Raw genomic sequence first — 21,705 nt, forward strand, 5'->3', positions numbered from 1 at the left:
GACAGTTTTAGACATAAAAAAAACCGGAACAAAACAAACCAAAAATTCAAAGTGCTCAGTAATTTCCAGGGAGTTATGTATATTATAAGCACTCTGGAAACAGTCAAAAGCTGCTGCATGCAAGATTTGTTTAGCTTTAGACAACAAAATAATCAAGATATAAACTTCTTTTTTAATCAACATCAACAGTACATACAACACTTACAAACAAGGAATGTCGGACGGTGTTTACAAACACTATGTGTCCCTTTGGGGAGGATTTCGGGTTCTGTAATACTTGTGCCCACCTATTTTACAATTGAGAAAACGTTTGAAGCTTAGATAACTACCAGTCTTTATAAAAGCTAACAGACTACATAGTGTCTGAAATACTATTTATAGAATATAGACATTACTGAAATAGCAAGTGCCTATAACATCGTCACCCTAGAATCGTCATGCTTTCCTGGTACGGAGGGATTTATTTTTCTTTCTCTTTATTCTTTTTTTTTCTCTTTTTTTTTGTTTTTTTTTTTTTTTCTTGCAAACACGTTTAGCTTTTACTTTTAATTTATTTTTTTAGAATTGTTTTCCATATTTCTTCATAAATAGGCACAGAATAATTTTTAAAAAGCCAAACTGCATCTGATAAATTTACAAGCCTTCGCCTTCTTTAATGACATGCCACCCACGCAACATTTAGGTTTTGTATATATTACAGCTTTCTTTTACAGCAGAAAACTTTAGTCTTTAGGAGGGTGAGACTTGTGGGTCACCTTAACGCTTTCTTTGTCACCGCGTGAGTCTTAGCTGCGCATCCGGCGTTGCCAGATGTGTTCACCTTTTTAATCAGAAGTCCTCAATAATAAATTCATTTATAAGCTGATAATAAAAAGTTTATACCATGGTGTTTGTGTAGTCCATGATCTGCATCCATGATGCCCCAGAGCCAAAAACGCCCCTTCGCGCTCTGCCTGCAGGGGGTCAGCAACACTGGTGGGGACGGGGGGGCTGGCACCCAGGGGTGCCGCTTTGGGCCCAGGCCAGTTCCCCTTCAGACAGGTGACGTTTCTCTCCAGTTCGCTGGAAGGGCAGGGGAAGAGTCTTAGAAAGGTAAAGTGTCCAGAAAAAGTTTGTCGATTATTGCTGGCGGTGGCACCAAGTCTTCCAGTTTCAGGTAGAAAATGCGCTGCAGCCCCTGCGTGCAAAGCGTGCGGAGTTCGGGGAGCTTCCCCAAGAGTTTGGACAAATAGTTGGGGCGATTCAGGCCCCCGTTATTAAAAGTCACGTGGTCTTTGAGACAATTTACAATCTTGTTCTGAAGTTCTTCCACCCTCTTGGGTTCCTTCAGCCCGTGCCTCTCTGCAAAGAGAAGGATGGGGTTAGAGGCTGGCGGGGGGGTGAGGAGCTGCCCAGCGAGGGGGGGGGACACCGACCTGTGACCATGGCCAGGGCCGCGATGCAAGAGAAGGCAGAGATATCGATGTTCATGTTTTGCAAGTTGGAGGAAAATTCCACAATGGAATCGATCCACTCCCCGAAGCCGCGGACGCACTGCAGCCGGTGCAGGACCACCCCGTTGCAGAAGATGAGCTTGCCCTCCACCGGGTTTGACCTGCGGGGAACGTGACAGCCCCAAAATGAACCGAGGAGTGAAGGGAGGAGAAGGGAAAAAATCAGAGAGGGAGAGAAAAAGAAAGAAAAGAAAGAGAAGGAGAAAAGGAAAGACAAATGTTAAAAAGAGAAAGAGGAGTGAAAGGAGAAAAAGAGAAATAAAGATGGCGAAAGAGAGGAAGAAAAATAAAACAGAGAAGAGAAAGGGAAAGAGGAAAAAGAGGGGAAGGGAAAGAGAAAGGGAAAGAGGAAAAAGAGGGGAAGGGAAAGAGAAAGGGAAAGAGGAAAAAGAGGGGAAGGGAAAGAGAAAGGGAAAGAGAAAGGGAAAGAGAAAGGGAAAGAGAAAGGGAAAGAGAAAGGGAAAGAGAAAGGGAAAGAGAAAGGGAAAGAGAAAGGGAAAGAGAAAGGGAAAGAGAAAGGGAAAGAAAGGGAAAGAGAAATAGAAAAAAGAAAAAGAAAAAAGAAAAAGAAAAAAGAAAAAGAAAAAAGAAAAAGAAAAAAGAAAAAGGGAAAGAAAGGTTAAAGAAAAAGAGAAGAGAAGATGGGGGGAGAAAAGCTAAACAACTAATTACTTGAGGAGCAATAAATGAAGGATTTAAGAGGCACCTAATTACCGAGGAGTTAATAAAACGCAGATCAGTGGACCTTGAAAGGATCTGATTTCATAACGGCCCAGAAGTGCCCCCCTCGGCTCCTGCCCCGCTCACCTGTACGCCAGCCGCAGCACAAACAGCTCCAGGAAGGCGGATTCAAAGAGCAGATCCTGGTCCGTTTTGGGCAGATCGGTGAAGCCGGGAATTTTTTCCGCCCACCCCCGGATGATCTCCATGGAGCCGGTCAGGAGATCGTAGAACTGCTGGATGTGCTGAGTGTCGTCCCCGCTCAGCTGGTAGTCGGGGTTAGCCTGGAACTGGAAATTCATTTTAAAAAAAAAAAAAAAAAAAAAAAAAGCCCTTAATGAGGTTCTCTAAAGTATATAACCCGTGAAATTGCTAAAACCCGTTAGCAGAGCCCCTGGCCGCTCGGTCTCGGTGCTGGCCCGCGGCAGCCCCTCCGGGGCCGCCGCGGGCCAGCACCGAGGCCGAGCGGCGAGGACGGCGTGCCACCGGCTGACCGCTCCCCCCGGCCACCGGAGCGGTGGGTGGGCGCAGCCAGGTCCCTACGCGAGCTCGGTCCAGCTTACCCTGGAATAGTCCAGGCTGGTCATAGCCGGGTTGGAGTCGACATGGGCTCTCACCAGCGCACTGATCAGACTCACCGGGGGAGAGGGGGGAGAGGGCTCCTGGGGGCTCTTCGGTTTGGATGGCAAGCGACCCCTCCGGCCTTTGAGGCTGTCTGTGCGCACCACTGCGAAGAGAGACAGGGGGACGGGGCTCGGCTGGGCTCCCCGCCACGGCTGGCCCCGGCCTCGGGGTGCGCCGGCCCCGCGGACTCACCCTCCTTGACCATGCCGACGGCCAGGCACTTCTGGAAGCGGCAGTACTGGCACCGGTTGCGGCGGCGCTTGTCCACCGGGCAGTTCTTGTTGGCCAGGCAGACGTACTTGGCGTTCTTCTGCACCGTGCGCTGGGGGGGGGACGGGACGGGTCAGTGGAGGGGCCTGCACACCCCGCTCCCCGGCCACCGCTGCCTCCCCACTCTTCTCTTTATTTCTTTTCCCATCACTCCTATCTTCCCCCCCGCCCCCGCTTTTTTTTTTTATTTATTTTCTTTCTTTTTTCTTCCACTCTTTCTTTTTCTTTACCCCCCTTTCTTTTTTCTCTTTTTTCCTTTCTTTTTTTCCTTTCCCCTTTCTTTTTTTGCCTTTCTTTTTGATCTTTTTTTAAATTTCTTTTTCCCTTTCTTTTTTCTCTTTTTCCCTGTCTTTTTTCTTTTTTCCCTTTCTTCCCCCCCTTTCTTTTTTTTTTTCCTCCTTTCTTTTTTCTCTTTTTTTTTCTTCCCTTTTTTTTTTCCCCTTTCTATTTTTTCTCTTCTTTTTTTCCAGGGCATTTAACAGGAGAAAATTGATAGCGTTAACATTTGAGCTAACCTCGCAGCTCCTAGCTGCGTTTTATATGCCAAGAGGAGGGAAGGAGACGCTCGGTAAATACAAATCCGTGGGCATTCATATTATTTACATTCCTTGGAGACCTTCTCTATTTAAAATGATAAGATTATTCAATCAGGATGGTGAAATAAAGAGATCACTTAATTTTACCACAGGGAATTCTGTTCCACTTGGTTAGCTCAGACACGGTTCTCTGTCCTAACCAATTTCCATCTGAAGGGGAGAGCGGCTCCGCGCCCCGGCGGGTCCCCCCCGCCGCCCCTGCCCGCTCACCTTGAAGAAGCCCTTGCATCCCTCACAGGTGCGGACGCCGTAGTGCTGGCAGGCGGCGTTGTCCCCGCAGACGGCGCAGAGCCCCTCGTTGGAGGGGGACCCCCGGGAGGGTGGCGATGGCACCTGGCTGTCCAGCAGCTGGGGAGCGTGGCCCAGCTGCAGCCCGGGGAAGGCCATGGAGGGCTGCTTGCGGATGGGGTTGGGGACGGCGAAGGCCTGCCCATCCACGGCGTGGTGGCCCCCGGCCGGCTCCGGGTTCATGGGGACGTGGAGGGGCCCGTCGAAGCGCATCTGGCAGCTGGAGACGGGGGTGCCGGGGGGCGACTGCTTGAAGGAGAAGAGGGAGAGGCGGGAGACGGGCGTTTTGCGCTGCTCGATCATGTGCGTGGTGGCCACGTAGTTGGGGTGGAAGTTGTGCAGGGAGCCGGGGTCGTCCCACATGGGGCCGTGCTGCACCTGGAAGCCGGGCGTGGAGGGGGTCGGGGGCGACGAGGGCTTGTAGTACACGGAGCCCGAGTGGGACATCATTTCCTCGGACTGGGGGGGGAGGTGGCCGTGCTGCTGGTAGCCGTGCATCTGAATGTCTTCCACCTTAATGGAGGACTGCTGTCCGGAGAGGGGCATTTGGTACAAGCAAGGTGGCTTCACGTCGTAGCTTGTGTTGTAGTTGTCCATAAAGGTACTGAAGCTGGGGAGAGAAGTGGTGGCAGTGATTTCAGTGTTGGTGAGGTCCATGCTAAACTTGACAAACTCTGGAGTTAAGAAATCGGAGCTGTATTCTCCCGAAGAGTGGTAACCGTAGCTCTGGGAGGCCGGGCTGGCTCCTTGAGGCGAGGACCCATACTGAGCCTGAACACAGGGCATGGCTGGAAACGAAACAGGGTCATATAGACTCGGACCGTACAACCACGCTCCATCCACCCCCCCGCAGCATTCCCCCGTTCGCCGGTCAGGGCAGCGTGGTGTCCCGACCGGCAAACGGGGGGATGCGGGGATGAACCGTGGGAGCCCGGGGTGGCGGACCCAGCCTGGTTACGGAGGGAGCCATGGGAAGGGGGGGACACAAACCTTCAGCCGAGCTGGAGGCGTTGTCGGGGGAGCCGAGGGCAGACAGCGTCGGAGATCAGCGGCGAAGTTTTAAAGCGCAGAGGAGGAGAAGGGCTCCAGCCCGCCCGGTATACTGGCTGCAACACAGACAGGAGGGAAGATGCTCTTCAGGACGTCCCCGGGAGGAATGACATCCCCACCCCGAGCACAGACGCAGGGGAGATGCTCTTCGGGAGCAATGACATCCCCAACTCCGGTCACAGACACACAGGAGACGCTCTTCGGGAGCGATGACATCCCCATCCCGGGCACAGACACACAGGAGATGCTCTTCGGGATGTCCCCCAGATCAGTGACATCCCCACCCTGGTCACACACACGCGGGAGATGCTCTTCGAGAGCAATAACATCCCCACCCCGGGCACAGAGATGCAGGAGATGCTCTTCGGGATGTCCCCGGGGTCAGCGACATCCCCACCCCGGCCACAGAGACGCGGGAGATGCTCTTTAGGAGCGGGGAGATCCTGCCCCGTCGAGGACCCCGAGATCCCCGCGCCCGAGGAGCTGCCTGTGGGGTTGGTTTGTCTTAAATCGCGACAGAAAACTTGTCCGCCGGCTCGCACGCACCCACCCGGGCTGGCTTCCCCCCTTCCCCCGTTTTTTTCGTCCGGGAGAAGCCGGTGCGCTTCCACGGCTCCAGGCGAGAGACGCGGCTGCGGACGGCGGAGGTTTGCCCGCTCCCGTGGGCACCCCGCCACCTCCATCCCGGCGGGGACCCACGCCGATTCCTGCCACCCCCACGCGTGACAGGCGCCCACGAACCCCTCCGGGGCTCCCCCCCGCCCCCGGCAGCTGGAGATGCTCCCCCAGCCTCGCGCGTGGAAGCCTGATTTTGGGGTGTTTTTTTTTTTTTTGGGGGGGGGGCGGGCGTGGGGACACACGCGTGGGCACTCACCGGAGAGCGGAGACCTGTGCATGCATCCAAGTGCCGGGCGGCGTGGCGGAACGCGGCGTGGCGGGGCGCGGAGGTGGCGGGAAACGGCGGTGGAGGGAAACGGCGGTGGCGGGACACGGTGTTGGCGGGACGCGGCGGCGGTGGCGGGACGCGGCGGCGGTGGCGTGGCGGGACGTGTCTGTGCCGGGGAGCGCGGCGGCCGGAGTGTCCCCCGTCCCCGCAATGTGCCTTTGTTTATGTGGGCTCCCTCTGCCACAGCCAACGTGCGCCGCGAGCCCCCCGCGCGTCACGCCGCGTCACCCGCCCCCCTCCACCAATCAGCGCCGCCGGGGGGCCGGCCCGGCCACGCCCCCCTCCCTTTTAGTCAATTTCCGACGGTGACATCACGCCCAACGGGCACGCCCCCTCCCGGGCGCGCGGGGCGGGGGCGTGGCCTCATTTGCATAGAGGGCGGTGGCGTCACCCGCCCCGGCGATGGCGGGGGGGGAGGCGGAGGGAGAACGGGGCGTGGCGGCGCGTGTCTTCCCCCCCCCCCGCCCTCCCCACCTCTTGCGTCATCATTGACGCAGCCAGCCGGCGCGCCAAAAATAGCGCGCGCCCCGACGAGGGGCTCCCGGGGCGGCGGGCAGCTCCCGGGCCCTTCGGGGCGCCGACCTGAGCCCCCGAGGGCCCGGGAGCTCCCCGCCGCCCCGGGCCCCTTTTTTGGGGTGAAAACCCCTTATTTTCGTGTTCCGCCGCACATCCGCGCCGCCCTGGGTTTTGTCGCCTCCGTTTCTCACCAGCCGCGCGGAAAACGTTCCCATTTCCCATGCAAAAAAAAAAAAAAAAAAAAAAATTATTTTATTTATTCCTTCCCCCCCCCTTCCCGCAGCGTTGCACAGGCACGGCCCCTCTGATTTGCATCGCTAATGAAGTTTGGGTCGGTGCGGGCTGGAGGAGGCGTCGGAATAATGGTTCGGTGTAATTAAGGGTGCCTGGCTTGTTAAAAAAGAGACAGGGAACCTGAATTTGGCACCGCTGTGATGGGCTTCGGGCGGGTCCGCGGCGGAGGGAGGGGGACACTCGGCTCCCTGCACGGTGGGATCTGACACGGAGCCCAGGCCTTCCCGCCGGACCCTCAAAAAAGGAAGCCTGCAAAGAAAAAAAAAAGGGGCAGAAGTCCCAGATTTGGGTGTCCTGTTCCCACTGCGAAGTTCCAGCGGCTGGAGGTGCGAGAGGGAGGGCTGGTGGGCAGCAGCTGCTGTACATTGAATTCTGTAAGTGCTGCTCTGTGCAGAACCACGGGATAACGCACCCGACGCGGTGCAACCTTCACCTAAAAAGCCAACATTTCCAACACAAAATCCTTACATAAAAACCCTGTGAAGCACTTAAATACGAGTGGTTTCTGTCAAACTCTGCTCATTCCTTCCTATCACGTTCCTCGCAGTGGGTTAAGCCATCGCTCTCTCTTTGCACGTGCTTCTCCCTTTCAGCTTACGCTGTGAAAGCTCTAGCACCCAAACCAAGCTGCTGCCCGCCCTCGGCTCCCAGCGCCCCGGGGTTCCATTCCCTGCAGAGCTGCTGCCCGGGTTTATCCAGCGGGAGACGAGATGGTAAAGGTGAGCGAAGAAATCATATGTATCGCCGTAAGGTGCCCCTGGTCCCCACGGGCTGTTTGAAGCCACCTTCCCGTGTCCTGGGGCGCTGCTCTGGCATCGCCCGTGTGGTGCGTGCCCCGCGCGTCCCCTCGCTGTCACCCGGCCGGCGGCATCCATCACCCCACAGTACTTCACCCGGGCTATACTTTCACCACCGCAGAAGAAACTTACCGCACAGGCCCTTATAGGGATAAGTAACACATCTAATTACCATATCCTTAGAATAGATGTAATATAAATTTCATTACTCACTTAAAAGTTCTAAAGTTAACAGCATAAACTTGAAGTTGAGTAATTAAGTAATCCTTATATAGACACTTATTAAAGTATTTATACATATTATCTTAAATCTACATCTATCATTTTGCCAATTAAAATTAGGACTTTAATTGCAATTAAGTAATTTAATTGCCAATTGAACAGCAAAATTGCTAAGTGACTAATTTTAATGCCTATTTTAATTACCAATCATGACTGGGGAGGGAGCTAATCAAGCAGTATCAGAGTAATGATGTGAAAAAAAAGGGAGAACAAACATTCAAGACTACATGCTTTTTTGAAAAAGAGCTCTAAATTAAATAAATGCAAACACAATTTTGTACATGTGGTGAAATGCTGTATTTTGGTACCTGAAGGCACAAGCACAAAGAACGCATTCAATTACAGAGAACCGTTGCTTTGCCCCCAAAGCACTGAGGATGATGTGCCCGCTCCCTGCCGCCGGTGGCTGAGAGACCCAAAGGTGAATCAGGAGCATTTGTGGCCCTGAATGGCCCATACAGGAGAGCTGTCCCCAAGCGTACTCCAAAAAGTAAAAATCCATCTTCCTGAAAGGCTGCACCCACCGCTAACGAGGTTTCCCAGCTCGTTAGAGCAGCTGCCACTGGAGGATGCACTGCAGCTGGCCCCACGGGCCAGATTTGGAGACGGTCTGTGTGTAGCACTGCTTCAGGTGCCGTTGTTTTCAATAAAAGCACAAAAACTCATGTCACTCCTATCTGTGAGCGTCGCGAATTCCCAAGGAAAGTTGGTGTTTAAGGCTGAGAAGCGCAGACACTGCCCTGTGGCAGCCGTAGCTGTACCTCCATGAGGAGAAAGACCGATACTGGATCCCCGTGATGGAGTTCTGTTGTTCCAGCCGGGAGGGCAGCAGCTGTGGCAGCCCGGCGCCGATTCTGCACCCGGCATCTGTGGTGCAGTGGTGGCAGTTGCCACCACAGCCAGGCACAGTTATCGCTGTGGCTAGTGCCCGCAGTGACCGCCACACATCAGGAGCTCTGCTAAACCCCCCCCGGTTTAGCCCAGCCGGCGGCGAGGGCCATGCAGCCGCTTCATCGCTCCCCCCCGGCACTGGGTAGGGAGAAGAGGGAGAAAGGGAAAAACTCATGGGTTGAGATAAGGCAGTTTAATAGAACAGTAACGGAAGAGGAGAATAACAAGAACAGCAGCAACAACAACAATAATAATAATAACAATAGTAAAAGAATATGCAAAATCAAGTGATACAACACAAGCTGCTCTCAGCACCCCATGATCGCATGCCCAGCCTGTCCCAATAACAATCACGGATTCCTGTCCCCCCGGCCAATCCCCATTTATACGCCGAGCATGACGTCTATGGCATGGACTTGTGGCCAACTTGTCCTGTCTGTGCTCCCTCTCAGCCTCTATTGGAAGCTGACAAAGTCCTCGACTAACATAAACATTACTTAGCAACAACTAAAGCAACACGTGTCATCAGCATTATCCTCACACTCAATCCAAAACGCAGCAGCTACGAGAAAGAAAATTATCCCAGCTGAAACCAGGACACTCAGGCAAGTGTTTCAGGATGATCCCGGAATCCCAGAGCGTCCGGGGTTGGCAGGGACCCCTGGAGGTCACCCGGTCCCAGCCCCTGCCAGAGCAGGGTCCCCCAGAGCCGTCGGGCAGGAACGCGTCCAGGCGGGTTTGGGATCTCTGCAGAGCAGGAGACTCCACACCTCTCTGGGCAGCCTGGGCCAGGGCTCGGGCACCCTCCCAGGAAAGGAGTTTTCCCTCCTGTGGGGCTGGAAGTTCCCGTGTCCCGGTTTGTGCCCGTTGCCCCTTGTCCTGTGCGCGGGCACCACTGAGAAGAGTCTGGCCCCACGCTCTTGCCCCCCGCCCTGTAGCTGTGGCTGGGCATTGAGGAGATCCCTCTCAGGCTGCTCCTCTCCAGCGGAACAGCCCCAGGGCTCTCCGCCTGTCCTCAGCACAGAGATGCTCCGCTCCCTCAGCATCTCCGCAGCCTCCGCCGGACTCATGATGTTTTGGGAGAGGGAAGCTTTGTTTCCTCTTCAACAGGTGAAAAGTTTAAGACAGAGAGGTATGGGCTCTTAGAAGACACAGTATGCACAAGCAGCTGCTGCCACTGCTGTCAGGAACCCCCGCCGCAGGCCAAGACCCCGCTCCCTGGGGACAAGGCTGTGAAAGAGGTAGTACCGGGCCCCGGGGCTCCCACGATCCACCCCCGCTCTGTGACCACATGCTGCAGGGGATGTTTCCACCGACAGATACTGGTGGTGTCACTGAGGGATCCAAAATAAGTAGCATCACTTCAGTGAATACCTTCCAGAGGGACAGAGGACCAGATTTCACTTTAGCACTTCTTTGCCTGAGATGTGAAGGCAGAGCCCCGATGGAAAGGTAAAGCTCCGATGGGAAGTCAGAGCCATCAGAGCATGGGGGGGGCTCACGGCCAGACTCGGGACACGAATGGAGCAGCTCACGAGCACTCCGTTGTATCTTCCTAAAACTTCCAAAGGAGCATCATTCTTCTTTCTTTCCTGCTCTTAGCCCACTCCTGAAACTCAGTCATGAAGTACATAAGGTATATGTTACAGTATATAAGCTATTTATTACAGTATATAAGGTATTTATTACATATATAAGTGATATATGGTATTTATATTAGGTTTAAGGTGTATATATATATATAAAAGGTATTTATTACAGTAATGTTTATTTCCACTTATATTCTTACTGACATGTGATTATTCTACAGAAGACTATAAAGCTGTATTTTCCCTTTATTATCACCGGCAAGGCAGCGCGACGGGTGGCCCGTCAACGTCTGCCGGCTTTGACAGCTGTCAAGGCCCCCGAATGCAAATAGATGTTTATCGCCTGTGAAGTCTGGCTGGGTTCGGCCACGTCCCTCGTACCGCGGCGACGAGACCCCTTCACCGCCTCGCCATTCCACAGGTCAAGGCACAGAAATTCATCTCCCCCGCACTGAGCCATTACATTTATTTATTTTTTTTATTATTTTTTTATTATTATTTTTTCCCGGGATATATTTGATTGATATCCTTCGAGGTGAAAGGCTAAACCGGCCCATATGGCACGTGTTTCCTTTCCATATGCTCTCTGCCCATCTGCGCTTAAGCTGCCGGTAGCAACATCTGCCCTCCCCAGCGATCCAGCTGTGCGGGAACTGCTTGGTGGAACCATCCAACCGATTTAAACCAATTTAAACCCAGTTCCCGCTCCAGGGGGGAGCGGGAGCTGGAGCGGCCGGGAGCGGCCGGGAGCCACCGCCGTTTGGGGTAATTTGCTTGGGTTTTGTCGCTTTTGGATTTTTGGATCCGACAGGTCTGCGATGAGGAGGTGCAAAGTGGTGGTTTGATGTCAGCCCAGCGTCCTCTGGATGCAACCAGCTCCCCAGAACGGGCTATTTTTAAGTGCCGCGCAAAGTTTTCTTACATAAAACACACATCTATATACTTAAACACACACCCCCACGCAGAGCGGGTATAACGCGTACGTAGATTGGGTGTTTAACTTGGCAGCGTTTTCCTAAAAGGTTTGGAAATGCCAAAAGTAGTAACTACGCTGCAGAGACGATTATAGCTTCTCATTTGCGATTCATTTCTGAATTTCTGTAGTCTGACGAGGATGCCAGCCCGGTTGGAATAATCGCAAAATAAGCCCAAGATTCTCCCAGGAATGGCACTGGGACGGCAACCGGGAAGAGGCAGCTGCCCCATGAGCAGATTGGGGAAGGGTGCACCATTCCAGCTCTTCCAGTCATTTTGCTTCCGGTAGAATATATGAATGTAATTACACTTTTTTTCCACCCTGTAATTTATGTATGTGGGCTGTGGAGGTGCACGTGGATCAGGTGCTCCTGATCAGATGCCTCGCCAGGGGATGCAGGTCCCTACCTGGAGCGGCATGTTTGGCCACCAACCCCAGAAGAAGACAGTGGTGACAGCAGGAAGGGCTGGCTCTTTGTGTGTGTGCTGACAGGGATGCCCAGAGTAAAAGCAAGCCATCCATATTTAAAAGCGTAAGAACCCCGAGCCATGATTTTTCAAGTCCCCTCACTCTTGTTTTGCGTTTTCCAGCCATGCCATCACCAGGAGCTCTCGCTGGTGATGGTACCCGGAGCACAAGAGATCTGCCTCCCATGGCCATGGCGAGAGAAGGTCTACGCGTTCGGAGGGGACCTGTTCCCTCTGCCTCACGCGTTTCCTCAGTGGAGAAGTCCCTGTTAGCGACACATGGGGAATCAGGATGGTGACGGCGATGTGCAGTGTCCCAGTGGCCAGCATCTGGCTGCAGTGACAATGGACGTGGCCGGGGCCCCCGTTGGCCGTCGCCTGGCTCGTTTGGGAACTGGCTCAGGGATCAGCCCCAGGCTGTTCTGCCAGCTCCAGGAACCCCCCAGAAATGTCATTTGAGTGATGTGTTTATGTCACAAGCACTCTAAAATAGCATAATTACACTTTGTTTTCCCCATAGTTTGGGAATTAACTGACAAAACACAGAGAAATCTGGTTTAATTAACTACTCTCTTTAAGTGAAATCCTTTTTGTTGTTTTAAGTGAAATCCTGTCCGGTTTTGGGAGGGATTTTCTCAACACGACTGGGATCCTTCCCCCTCACACAGTCCTCAGAAATACACTCCCTGAAGACACTGCCGTATTTGACTGCAGGAAAACAAAAATTCCCTGAAGTTGGGAAAAGGGGCAGGTTTCCACCACAGCCCCCCGGACAGCCGGCTGGGCCGGGAGGTGTCGCTGGCTCCGTCTCCAGATGGACAACGCTGTCTGGGGGCCCTGGGGCACAGGGGGGTCAATGATAAGCTCCAAAAGTGCCTCTGGGTCTGCCTGGGGCCAGCGCTGCTCCCAGCTGCAGCCAGGAAAGGCTCAAAGACACAAATCCAAGCATTTTTCCTCCAAGATGTGGTGTTTTTCATTACTGGAGCCTCGTAACAAGAGAATGAGGTTGCTCATGGTGTCAGGAGGCCAAATGCCAAAACCGCCTGTGTGAGAGAGGGTGTTTCTGGGGACATCACGGCATTGTTATCCTCGTCCTGCCTTGCGCTGGCTTGTGTAAAGCCTCACAGATGTGAAACATAATGCTGGAGGAATGTCTGGTCTGACCGAGTTACCAGGAGTCTATTTCTGTCATCCCCAACGAGAGGCACTTTGTTGAAGCCCCGTTAAACAATTTGCTGTAGGGTGGACTTGCTGCCAAAGGCACAGAGTGTTTGGCCCGGTGAATTCATCGCCACAGAGGACGGCCGTGACCCCTTGCTCACGAAAGTAGTTGCATACAAAGGTGTCGTGGTTTAAAGCAGCAGATGTGCGGCCTGCCTGTGCAGGGGCGGCAGGCAGCGGCCTAGGTAGGCCTCACCAGCCCTGCCACAGCGCTTGAGGACTGACGTGCACTGCTTGGGGGCCAAATCCTTCCCCTTCATTCAGGTCGTGGAATTGTAGAATCACAGAATGGCTTGGGTGGGAAGGGACCTTAAAGCCCACCCAGGGCCACCCCCAGCCCCGGGCAGGGACACCTCCCACCAGCCCAGGTTGCTCCAAGCCCCGTCCAACCTGGCCTTGAACCCCTCCAGGGATGGGGCAGCCACAGCTTCTCTGGGCAACCTGGGCCAGGGGCTCACCGCCCTCACAGCCAACAATTTCTGCCTCACATCTCATCTCAATCTCCCCTCTGTCAGTGTAAAACCCTTCCCCCTCGTCCCATGGCTCCCCTCCCCGCTCCAGAGTCCCTCCCCAGCTTTCCTGGAGCCCCTTGAGGGCCTGGCAGGGGCTGGAAGGTCTCCCCGGAGCCTTCTCTTCTCCAGGCTGAACCCCCCCAGCTCTCTCAGCCTGTCCCCACAGCAGAGGGGCTCCAGCCCTCCCAGCATCTCCGGGGCCTCCTCTGGCCCCGCTCCAACAGCTCCGTGTCCTTCTGCTGTTGGTGCCCCAGAGCTGGAGGCAGCGCTGCAGGGGGGTCTCACAGAGCGGGGCAGAGGGGCAGAATCCCCCCCCGGCCCTGCTGCCCACGCTGCTGGGGATGCAGCCCAGGGTGTGGGGGTTTCTGGGCTGTGAGTCTTAAGAAAATAATTTTCCATTGAGGCTGTAATCCTTGAGCCCTCCTGAAATAGATATATTTTGGGTATTTTACCCAGTATCTTTGAAAACTGTTATGGTCATGACTAGCAAGTGGGAGACTGGTGCGTGCCGACCTTGCAGAGCTGCGCTGGAGCATGCCAGCCCCGGCAGGTGCCAGCCAATTCCTCCGTCCAGCACGGCTGGGGACGAAGTCAGGGCAGAAGCAGAACCCCCCGATCACCGGCCGCCAGGGCTGTCCCTGGGCTGGCATTCAGCTCTGCCCGGGTCACCCCCTGTCCCACGGCACCTATCAGACACTGGGTCTCTCCCAGCCGGGACGTGTCCCCAGGCGAGGGGCTTTCCCCAGGGATGCCCAGGTTTCATCCCCCGGTGAAGTCCTAGTTGGCAAAACACACATTTAATTTCTAGAGGTGACCAGGTTCTATTTTGCAATCATCGCCCTGAACTAAGTCTGAGTTGTGAAATACAGTCTGTTTCTGGCAAGAGAGCTGTTAAAGCTTATCTCATGGCTGAAGGTGCTGGTGGTCACAGAGAGAGACCTGGGTGCGCTGCGTGACAGTCACCCACAGCGGCGTTATCGGCATCCTCTGTTTGTCCCACCACTCGTGTGACAGTCACCTCCCTCTGCAGCTGGCTCCGCGTCGGGTGGCCAGCAGTTAGCAAGTGCCAGAACACGCGTTCAGAAACAAAATCTCATGAGAATTCTGGTTATCTCCTGGGTGAAAGGCTCATACCGACTGCAAGCTTCAGGAAATAGTGGTAAAATGAAGAAAAAAACAACTCATGACAGTTACAAACTTGCAAAACTCTTCATGTATGTGATGGGTGCTGTCATTAGAGGTAAATGGCAGGGAGAATAAACCCATTAATGCAGGCTGTTAATTGAAAACAGGACTTGTGTAGAGAATGGTGTTTGTAATTACAAGAATAGTTATTAAAATACCATTTGGCTTTTTAAAATGCCTGAATTTAATTTATTATTTAATTTAATTATTTCCAATGCATCAAAAAGGGAAGTCTAAGCTGAAAATGATTTACCAAAATTGTTAAAACAGATTTTTAATTATCAGTTTCAAAACGCTGTTGTAGAATATCAGCTGAACCTTATTTTTACTTTCACTAAGAAATGTGCTCTACTCCTATGTAGAGTCTGTTCCTTTCTGGGGTGTTCTGGAGCTGTGCCTGGGTCTGCCCATGGTGGTGGATCACACGGGGGCCTTTTGGGGCTCTTTTTGGTCCTGCCCACGGCAGCGTTGATGCTGATGGTTTTCTTCATGATCTCCCAGTCCCGGGGTGGTTTCTGGGGCGCGATGCTGCTCCTTTTGCTGCCTCCGCTCCTGGCTGGGCTCCGGCCAGGCCCCCAGCTCTGCACCCAGGGGTCTTCTGCCTTCGATGCTTTTGGAAGCCCCAGGGTGATGGGGACCGGGGCTGGCTCTGGATGGCAAGAAGGGGGCACCCACCCGCTCCTCTGGGCTCCGGGCACTTCCCAGCCTCCTGCCCCCTTGGGAAGCGTGCACTGGGGGATTCCCACCACGGCAGCCACTTGCTGCTCCCAGAGAGATGCAGGCATCGTGCAAGAGTCAGGGGAACAAAGATGCTGAGGGAGCGGAGCATCTCTGTGCTGAGGACAGGCGGAGAGCCCTGGGGCTGTTCCGCTGGAGAGGAGCAGCCTGAGAGGGATCTCCTCAATGCCCAGCCACAGCTACAGGGCGGGAGGCAAGAGCGTGGGGCCAGACTCTTCTCAGTGGTGCCCGCGCACAGGACAAGGGGCAATGTCAAGGTGTTAAGACAAGTCCTCAGCGGGATGCAGAACTTCAAAAACCGTGTTGGGACGACCTGTGTTCTCCATCTCCCAACGACTTTCTGAGGAGGGTGCTAGAGCGTCAACACCTCTCGTCCTCCCGGCCGCGCTCCTTGGCTTTCATCAGGGCTCGGCTGGAATTTGGTGCAAATGGAGTGCTTACATCCACCCAACGGCACACAAAGTACATGCTGATCATATCCACTCAATTATGGAGAAACAGGCAAGTAATAATACACAATAAATAATATAGCCTTCTCTGCAGCATTTGAAACACAGTAACTAATAAAGGCTGATTAGAAAAAGAGTAGTGTTAAAATATCCAAACTGTAGTTCAACATGCACACAGAACGGAGGAAAAACTGAGTTGTTTTTCAGTTTTAACTAAATGGAATCTGGTTCTTCAATATGAAAAACTAGATTAAAACTGATCTAAAAATTGAATCCCATTAATATTACTAGTAAATAAAAATATATTATTTCTTGGATGAGGGAGCTTTAATAATAAGAGGTATCATACAGGGAGAAATCAAAACCAGATCGTATATTCACCAGATTGTTCAATACAAAAGCCAACAAAATTAGGCCGTATTGATGTGATAAGCAAAAAGAAATATATTAGTTTCCAGATCACAACATTCCAGTACAAGATATCATCGGGAAACCGAGTCAATCTTTGTATCAGTCAAATCTGTATTAAATTAGCCCATACTTCGCAGCGAGCAAATCTACAGAACTGGTCCCTATTGCCATATTGATAATGAGATGTAAATATATTGCTTTCTGGTTCACAGCGTTCAGCATCCCACCAGCACTGGTGGACCCCGTCACGCTGGTGGCAGCCTGCGGTCCCCGCGGGGTCGGGTGCCCTGGGAGGGAGCACTGCAGGAGAACAACCCGCTGCTGCAGATGGAATGAGCCCAAATTAATAACCGAGCAAGGACGGGGACAGGTTTTTGATCGGCAGTCTCTGGGCTGCGAGGCTGGGACGGTTTGCTTTGGAGTCAGCGGCAACTTCTACATGAAGGGACGAGAATCAGGCTGACTCATTCCCAGTCCCATGGGAATTTCTCCTTTTTTTATTAAAGTTTCTAACAAAATAAAAAGTTTAGTCTAACTTTTACAGAAATATAAAGTTTTAATTTTCCTCATTTACCTTATTAAAAAAAAAAGGCCATGTAATGGCTTTGTAAGAATTTATTCTCTCTGCTGTATGAAGATCCTGTTTAACACACACTGCAAAGGTGTTGTGTGTCTAATTATGGTTCAGTCTTATATCAAGATACTTTGACACTGCAAGCTCACAGCAAACTAGACCAGCATTTAAGAAAATCTAGACCAGTGAAAACTCCTTTGATAAACGTGGCCAATAAAGTAGCTACCAAAGTAGTAAAAGTGCATTTTTGTTTCCCTGTCAAATGTATCAAACCTTGCAGCAGGTTAACATCTGGACAATGAGTCTGGGAAATGTATTCGGTGGGAATCAGAGCAGGAATTAGCTGGGTGGGCTGGGAGACTGAAAAATGCAAATACCCCAAAGCTCGTGACCCCACCTTAAAAGACGTGTCCCGGGACGGTGGGTGGCAGGGGGGGCCTGCGGGAGCAGAGGGCCTGGTTCTGGGGGGAGACGCGGAAGGGCAGGCAGGGAAAGGGCAGGAGGAACCACTGCAGGGATGGGAGAGACAACATTTCTTGTTTAAATCTTGCCAATATATTAGCAAGGTGGAACGGGCACGTCCACCCCCTCTCCCTACCCACACGCCATCCGGTACGCAGGCTTATTTGACGGAGGGATCCGAGGCAAACTTGGGGAATACCTTCGGTTTGAGGTACGAGGTAAATGCTGTTATTAATAATGCGTTTAATTCCAAGTGGCATCCAAATCGGGTAAATCTGGGAAGGTAAAACAAGGGGGCAATTTTGCCGTAAGATTAATGAGCAAAATACAATTAGCTATTCTCAAAGAACAGGCAAAGTGCTAAACATTATGAGTGGCATTTCAAAGGAGTTCCCTGAGCGTTCTCTGATCCTGCAAAGGGCAGATCCTTTCCTGCAGGTCCGTACTACGTGCCCAACTCCCTTCTAACCCGCCGAACCAGCGCCTGGATTGCAAGGGGGCAGGGTGAGACCCGATGGCTCGGGATCTTGCTTTTTCCAAACACTACACGCTATTGCTACTTTATCTAATTTAAGCTCCAAAGTGAAAAATACTCCTTATTTTGCCCATTTTTTTTTTCTTCTTCTGGTTCCCTGTGGTTTTTTTCTGTTGCTACTTTCTGGTTCTGAGTAACCTCTTCTTTCTCAGCCTGAGCACCGTAAGAGGGTAGGAAGCTCAGAGCCCACGGAAGGAGTTTCCGTGACACGCACCACTTTGTCTTCCTCGAGATGAACTTGAGACTCCAGGTAGAACATCCCTTACAGGGATTTGCTCACTTGAGTAACAGCATTAAACTCCTGTCCCGGGGGTTTCTCAGTTATTCGTGTTCCTGATGTCCACTGCCACTGAGACTTTCACTTTGCTCAGTTTTTTATTAGTAACAAATTCTTCTTGTTCTTCGGTGCATGATGCTTTTTCACGTTATTTTTAGGTTCGTTTGCAGTAATATGGCTGCCTGGCAGCAGAACCACAACAGCATGCAATAGGTGTCTTCTAGATGCTCTTCTAAGACAGTATTTGTGTCAATCTACTTGCACTAGTGCAGAGGAATAAAGCGGTTATTCTGATATTTTTATATAATGAAGATATATATAACAATTACTGAATTAATTATTCTTATAATTCAGTAATTATACTATTGCTGAAATGAGACAAAATGTAAAGCTTCCAGTTTCCTATCAGCTCGAAAGTAGCCCAGTAAGAAAAATTAAATCCAACTGTATTTTCTGCAGGAGCTACCAGCAGTAGCCCTACCAGCAGTAGCCGGGGTTGTGGGCTGTTGTAGCCAGCGGCGATGAACAGCCCTCACTACGTGCAAAACAGCACTGGTGGGCACGAGGCCGCGTCTCCGGGTCCCTTTGGTTGTACACATTTTTATCACAAGCTTAAAGGGCTACACACCGCATCCTGTAAGGGCTCAAAATTATGTATTTCCAAAAGATTTACATCTTCCTGTTTTCCAAAAAAAAGACATTTGGGATTCCAGATGTAAGCTGAAGAGCACGAAGAATGGAGAAGCAAGAGATTCCCCTGAAGAAAAGGGAGCGCTGGCAGGTGAAATGCAAGGCAGTAATGTGGAGTAAGAGTTACGCTTTGATATAAGGCAATGAGTATGAGCCTTGCCTTCTTGTTGTGTAATTTCAGGCAATCAGGAAAGACCTTACCTAATATTTGCAATGATACTGTGGTTCAGACGGGGCTAAGGAGCGTGTCGTGTGATGCTCGTCACTAGAAGGTGATGTGTTTCAATCGGGATATAGATACTTCCAAAGCTTTTCTAGGGACAACAAAGACTGTTCCAAGAGAGAGCTCATAAAATCTCCTTCTTAAAAATATGACACTCAGGAAGCAAACTGGAAAAAAATAAAATGTTATGTATTATGTTTCTGCATGCTGGGGACGGAGTGAGAATGGCAAATGTGGAATGAGGTTCAGAGAATAACTCAACATGTTAGGAAATAATAATAATAATAATAATAATAATAATAATAATAATAATAATAATAATAATAATAATAATAATAGTGTACTTTTGCAAGGTTGGGGTCAAATATTTTGCAGAGCATTTTAATCGGGCATTCTCTGAACAAATAAAAAGTGTCCTGTGGCACGGTCTGTCCCCATGAGACTGCCATGGTGGTGCCCAAACCAGCTCTGCCTTGGCGTCACTCGTAGGGCTGTAAATTAAAGGCCTGTAAAGAAAGCAGGAGCATTCCTCTGCCCGGACACTTTACACTGTGTAAACCTGTATAATGGTGCTAGGCTCTGTCTCTCTGAGCTTTACAAAAACCCTCCTATTTGCCTCAAATCCTGAAATGTTAATTTTCATCTCTGATTAAGCTGAAGACCAGTCGAGGCTCTTTTATGAAGTCCTGCAGACTCCTACCTGCTTCCCAAGGGCTAAATTTGCCTGAGAAAACCATTGTAATATTGTGTAATTAATTTGCCAGTCAAATAATTTCTGCAGGGCTATATTTTACTTATCTGCCTGCAACCCTAATGAATCTCCCAGTTCACTTCTTTAATCCTGTTTTTTTGCCTTTTTATCTCCTTCTTTAACTCTAACTTTCATAATTCTTTACTATGGGCTGGTGCGTAACCTGTGTTTTTGGGATGTTCTTACGATGTTCTCACGATGTTCTGAGCGGGAACAGCAAAGCCCAGCTGAGCCCTCGGGCCGGGCAGCACGCCTGGCGCGGCTGGGGGTCACGAAAGGCTTCTGTGCTTCGTTCCTCCAGTTGACCACCACGAACAAGGGAGTTAATGCAATAAAAATCAAAGACGTAAAAATACAGGGGGAAAAGCAATTTGTATTTGGAGGACTGAAGATTGTAACTTAATTCAAACTCAGTCTAACGTACGTGCAGAACTTCCTAAAGGTAATTCCGAGCACTGTACTCCCTGATTAGTGGCTGTTTGGTAAATAACATCAGCAATTTTTTGAGTTGTTCAGCTTCGCAAATCACAACTCTGTCCTCAGTTTTTTCTAATATACTTACCTTTTCAAACGCTTTGGTAAGTGGCGTCAGTCAGTCGTTAGTTTGTTGTTCATAACCCCTGAAATTTGTCACTTTATGTTTTTTCCTGCTCTGTGACAAGAATGTTTTTTGAAGGATGAGAGGAACGCTAAATAAAGCATAAATAGTGTAACAGATTCGTGAATATTCTAAGCTGACTCGTTTGGATACTTGCAAACAAATGGACAATATGATCATATGATAGAAGAAAAATAACTGTAGCTATTTATTAATAAACGGCCGATGCCATTGCCACCGGCGCCATCAGCTTGGAGAAAAATTGCTGGGGAAAATCCAGACTGAATTTAAGCGGGTGCCTAATGAGAATCGATGCAAAAGGCAGAACCTTGAGCAGACCCCGTGAAAAGCCCATCCCCAGGGCCAAGGAAGGGCCCCCCAAAGGCGCGTGAAGTTCGGGAGGCACCAGGAATGAGTTAATCCCACAAGGAACACAGAGGAGCTGCCAGATGCCAGAGTGACTGTTTTTCCCTGCTGTCAGCACAGCAACCCAAACACAAAGAGGTGAATGTAGCCCTCAAAGGGAGCTGCTGAATGTCCAGCCTGTGCCGGGCATCCAGCAGCGTTAAAAACTGCCCGGCACAAGATGACAAAGTGTTTCCTGGCCGCAGGGGCTGCCTCTGAGCCCCGGGCCTGCGGGACAGAGGGAGGGAGCGGGAGATGTGCCTGTGGCAGCGCCATTTCTGCCCCCTGCACTTGGAAGGACACGCAGTGCCACCAAGTCGCTCTATAGCCATCGATGGGTCATTTTGTTTTACTTTACAGCTCAGTGTAAGGCATCTTATTTTGTCCCGTAGCACCCTCATGTTGACTCTTGCCTGAATAATACAATTCACTCTGTATTTGGTAGGTGAGGGTCTGGAGGATGTTTATACGGAGCTGCAATAGAAGCGTTGTTTCACTTTAATACAGGCAGCGCATAAGCTCTTGTATTGGCTCCAAAGGGAGAGTAATTAAATACTTGCAGATATGCTTTGGACCTGGAGCTGCTCCTCTCAGCAGCGGGAATGCGCTCTGCTGCATCCCCCTCCCGAGCGGGACGTTTCACCGTTGGAGTGACTGTCCATCACCGCTGAGAAACCCATAAAGGCATAGTAATATCTGTATTATTCATTTTCTGCTATTCTGAAGTCTATGGAAAGGTAAACAGAAGAAGAAAAACCCGAAGAGAAGGTTTTAAATTGCTTTGTGTTTTTATTGCAGCGGTTAGTATTAACCTGCTCTGCACCCTTGGCTCCAAGCTTCCGGGCTTCCTGTTAACAGACATATCCAATAGTTTC

The 21,705-nt window shown here is 51.2% G+C and overlaps 1 protein-coding gene across 4 annotated transcripts; it reads right to left on the minus strand.

The window, feature by feature from the left end:
* Positions 1–522: 522 nt before the first annotated feature.
* NR4A2 (nuclear receptor subfamily 4 group A member 2) lies at positions 523–6,175 on the minus strand. 4 transcript variants are annotated; one of them, XM_074595344.1, is made up of 9 exons: positions 5,916–6,155; positions 4,982–5,097; positions 4,370–4,779; positions 3,914–4,240; positions 3,030–3,159; positions 2,852–2,940; positions 2,301–2,503; positions 1,416–1,594; positions 523–1,341 (listed from the first exon to the last, which is right to left on the minus strand). In XM_074595344.1, the coding sequence occupies exons 3-9, from the start codon at positions 4,775–4,777 to the stop codon at positions 1,085–1,087; spliced, it is 1,593 nt and encodes a 530-aa protein (XP_074451445.1). In that variant the 5' UTR covers positions 4,778–4,779; positions 4,982–5,097; positions 5,916–6,155; the 3' UTR covers positions 523–1,084. The 4 variants fall into 4 exon arrangements, with proteins under 4 accessions (XP_074451445.1, XP_074451444.1, XP_074451442.1 ...); XM_074595343.1 differs by having other exon boundaries at positions 2,777–2,940; XM_074595341.1 differs by having other exon boundaries at positions 2,777–2,940; positions 3,914–4,779; positions 5,916–6,175.
* Between the last annotated feature and the right edge of the window lie 15,530 nt (positions 6,176–21,705).

Source organism: Larus michahellis, chromosome 7 (genome assembly GCF_964199755.1).
Source record: "Larus michahellis chromosome 7, bLarMic1.1, whole genome shotgun sequence".
Classification (NCBI taxonomy): domain Eukaryota; kingdom Metazoa; phylum Chordata; class Aves; order Charadriiformes; family Laridae; genus Larus; species Larus michahellis.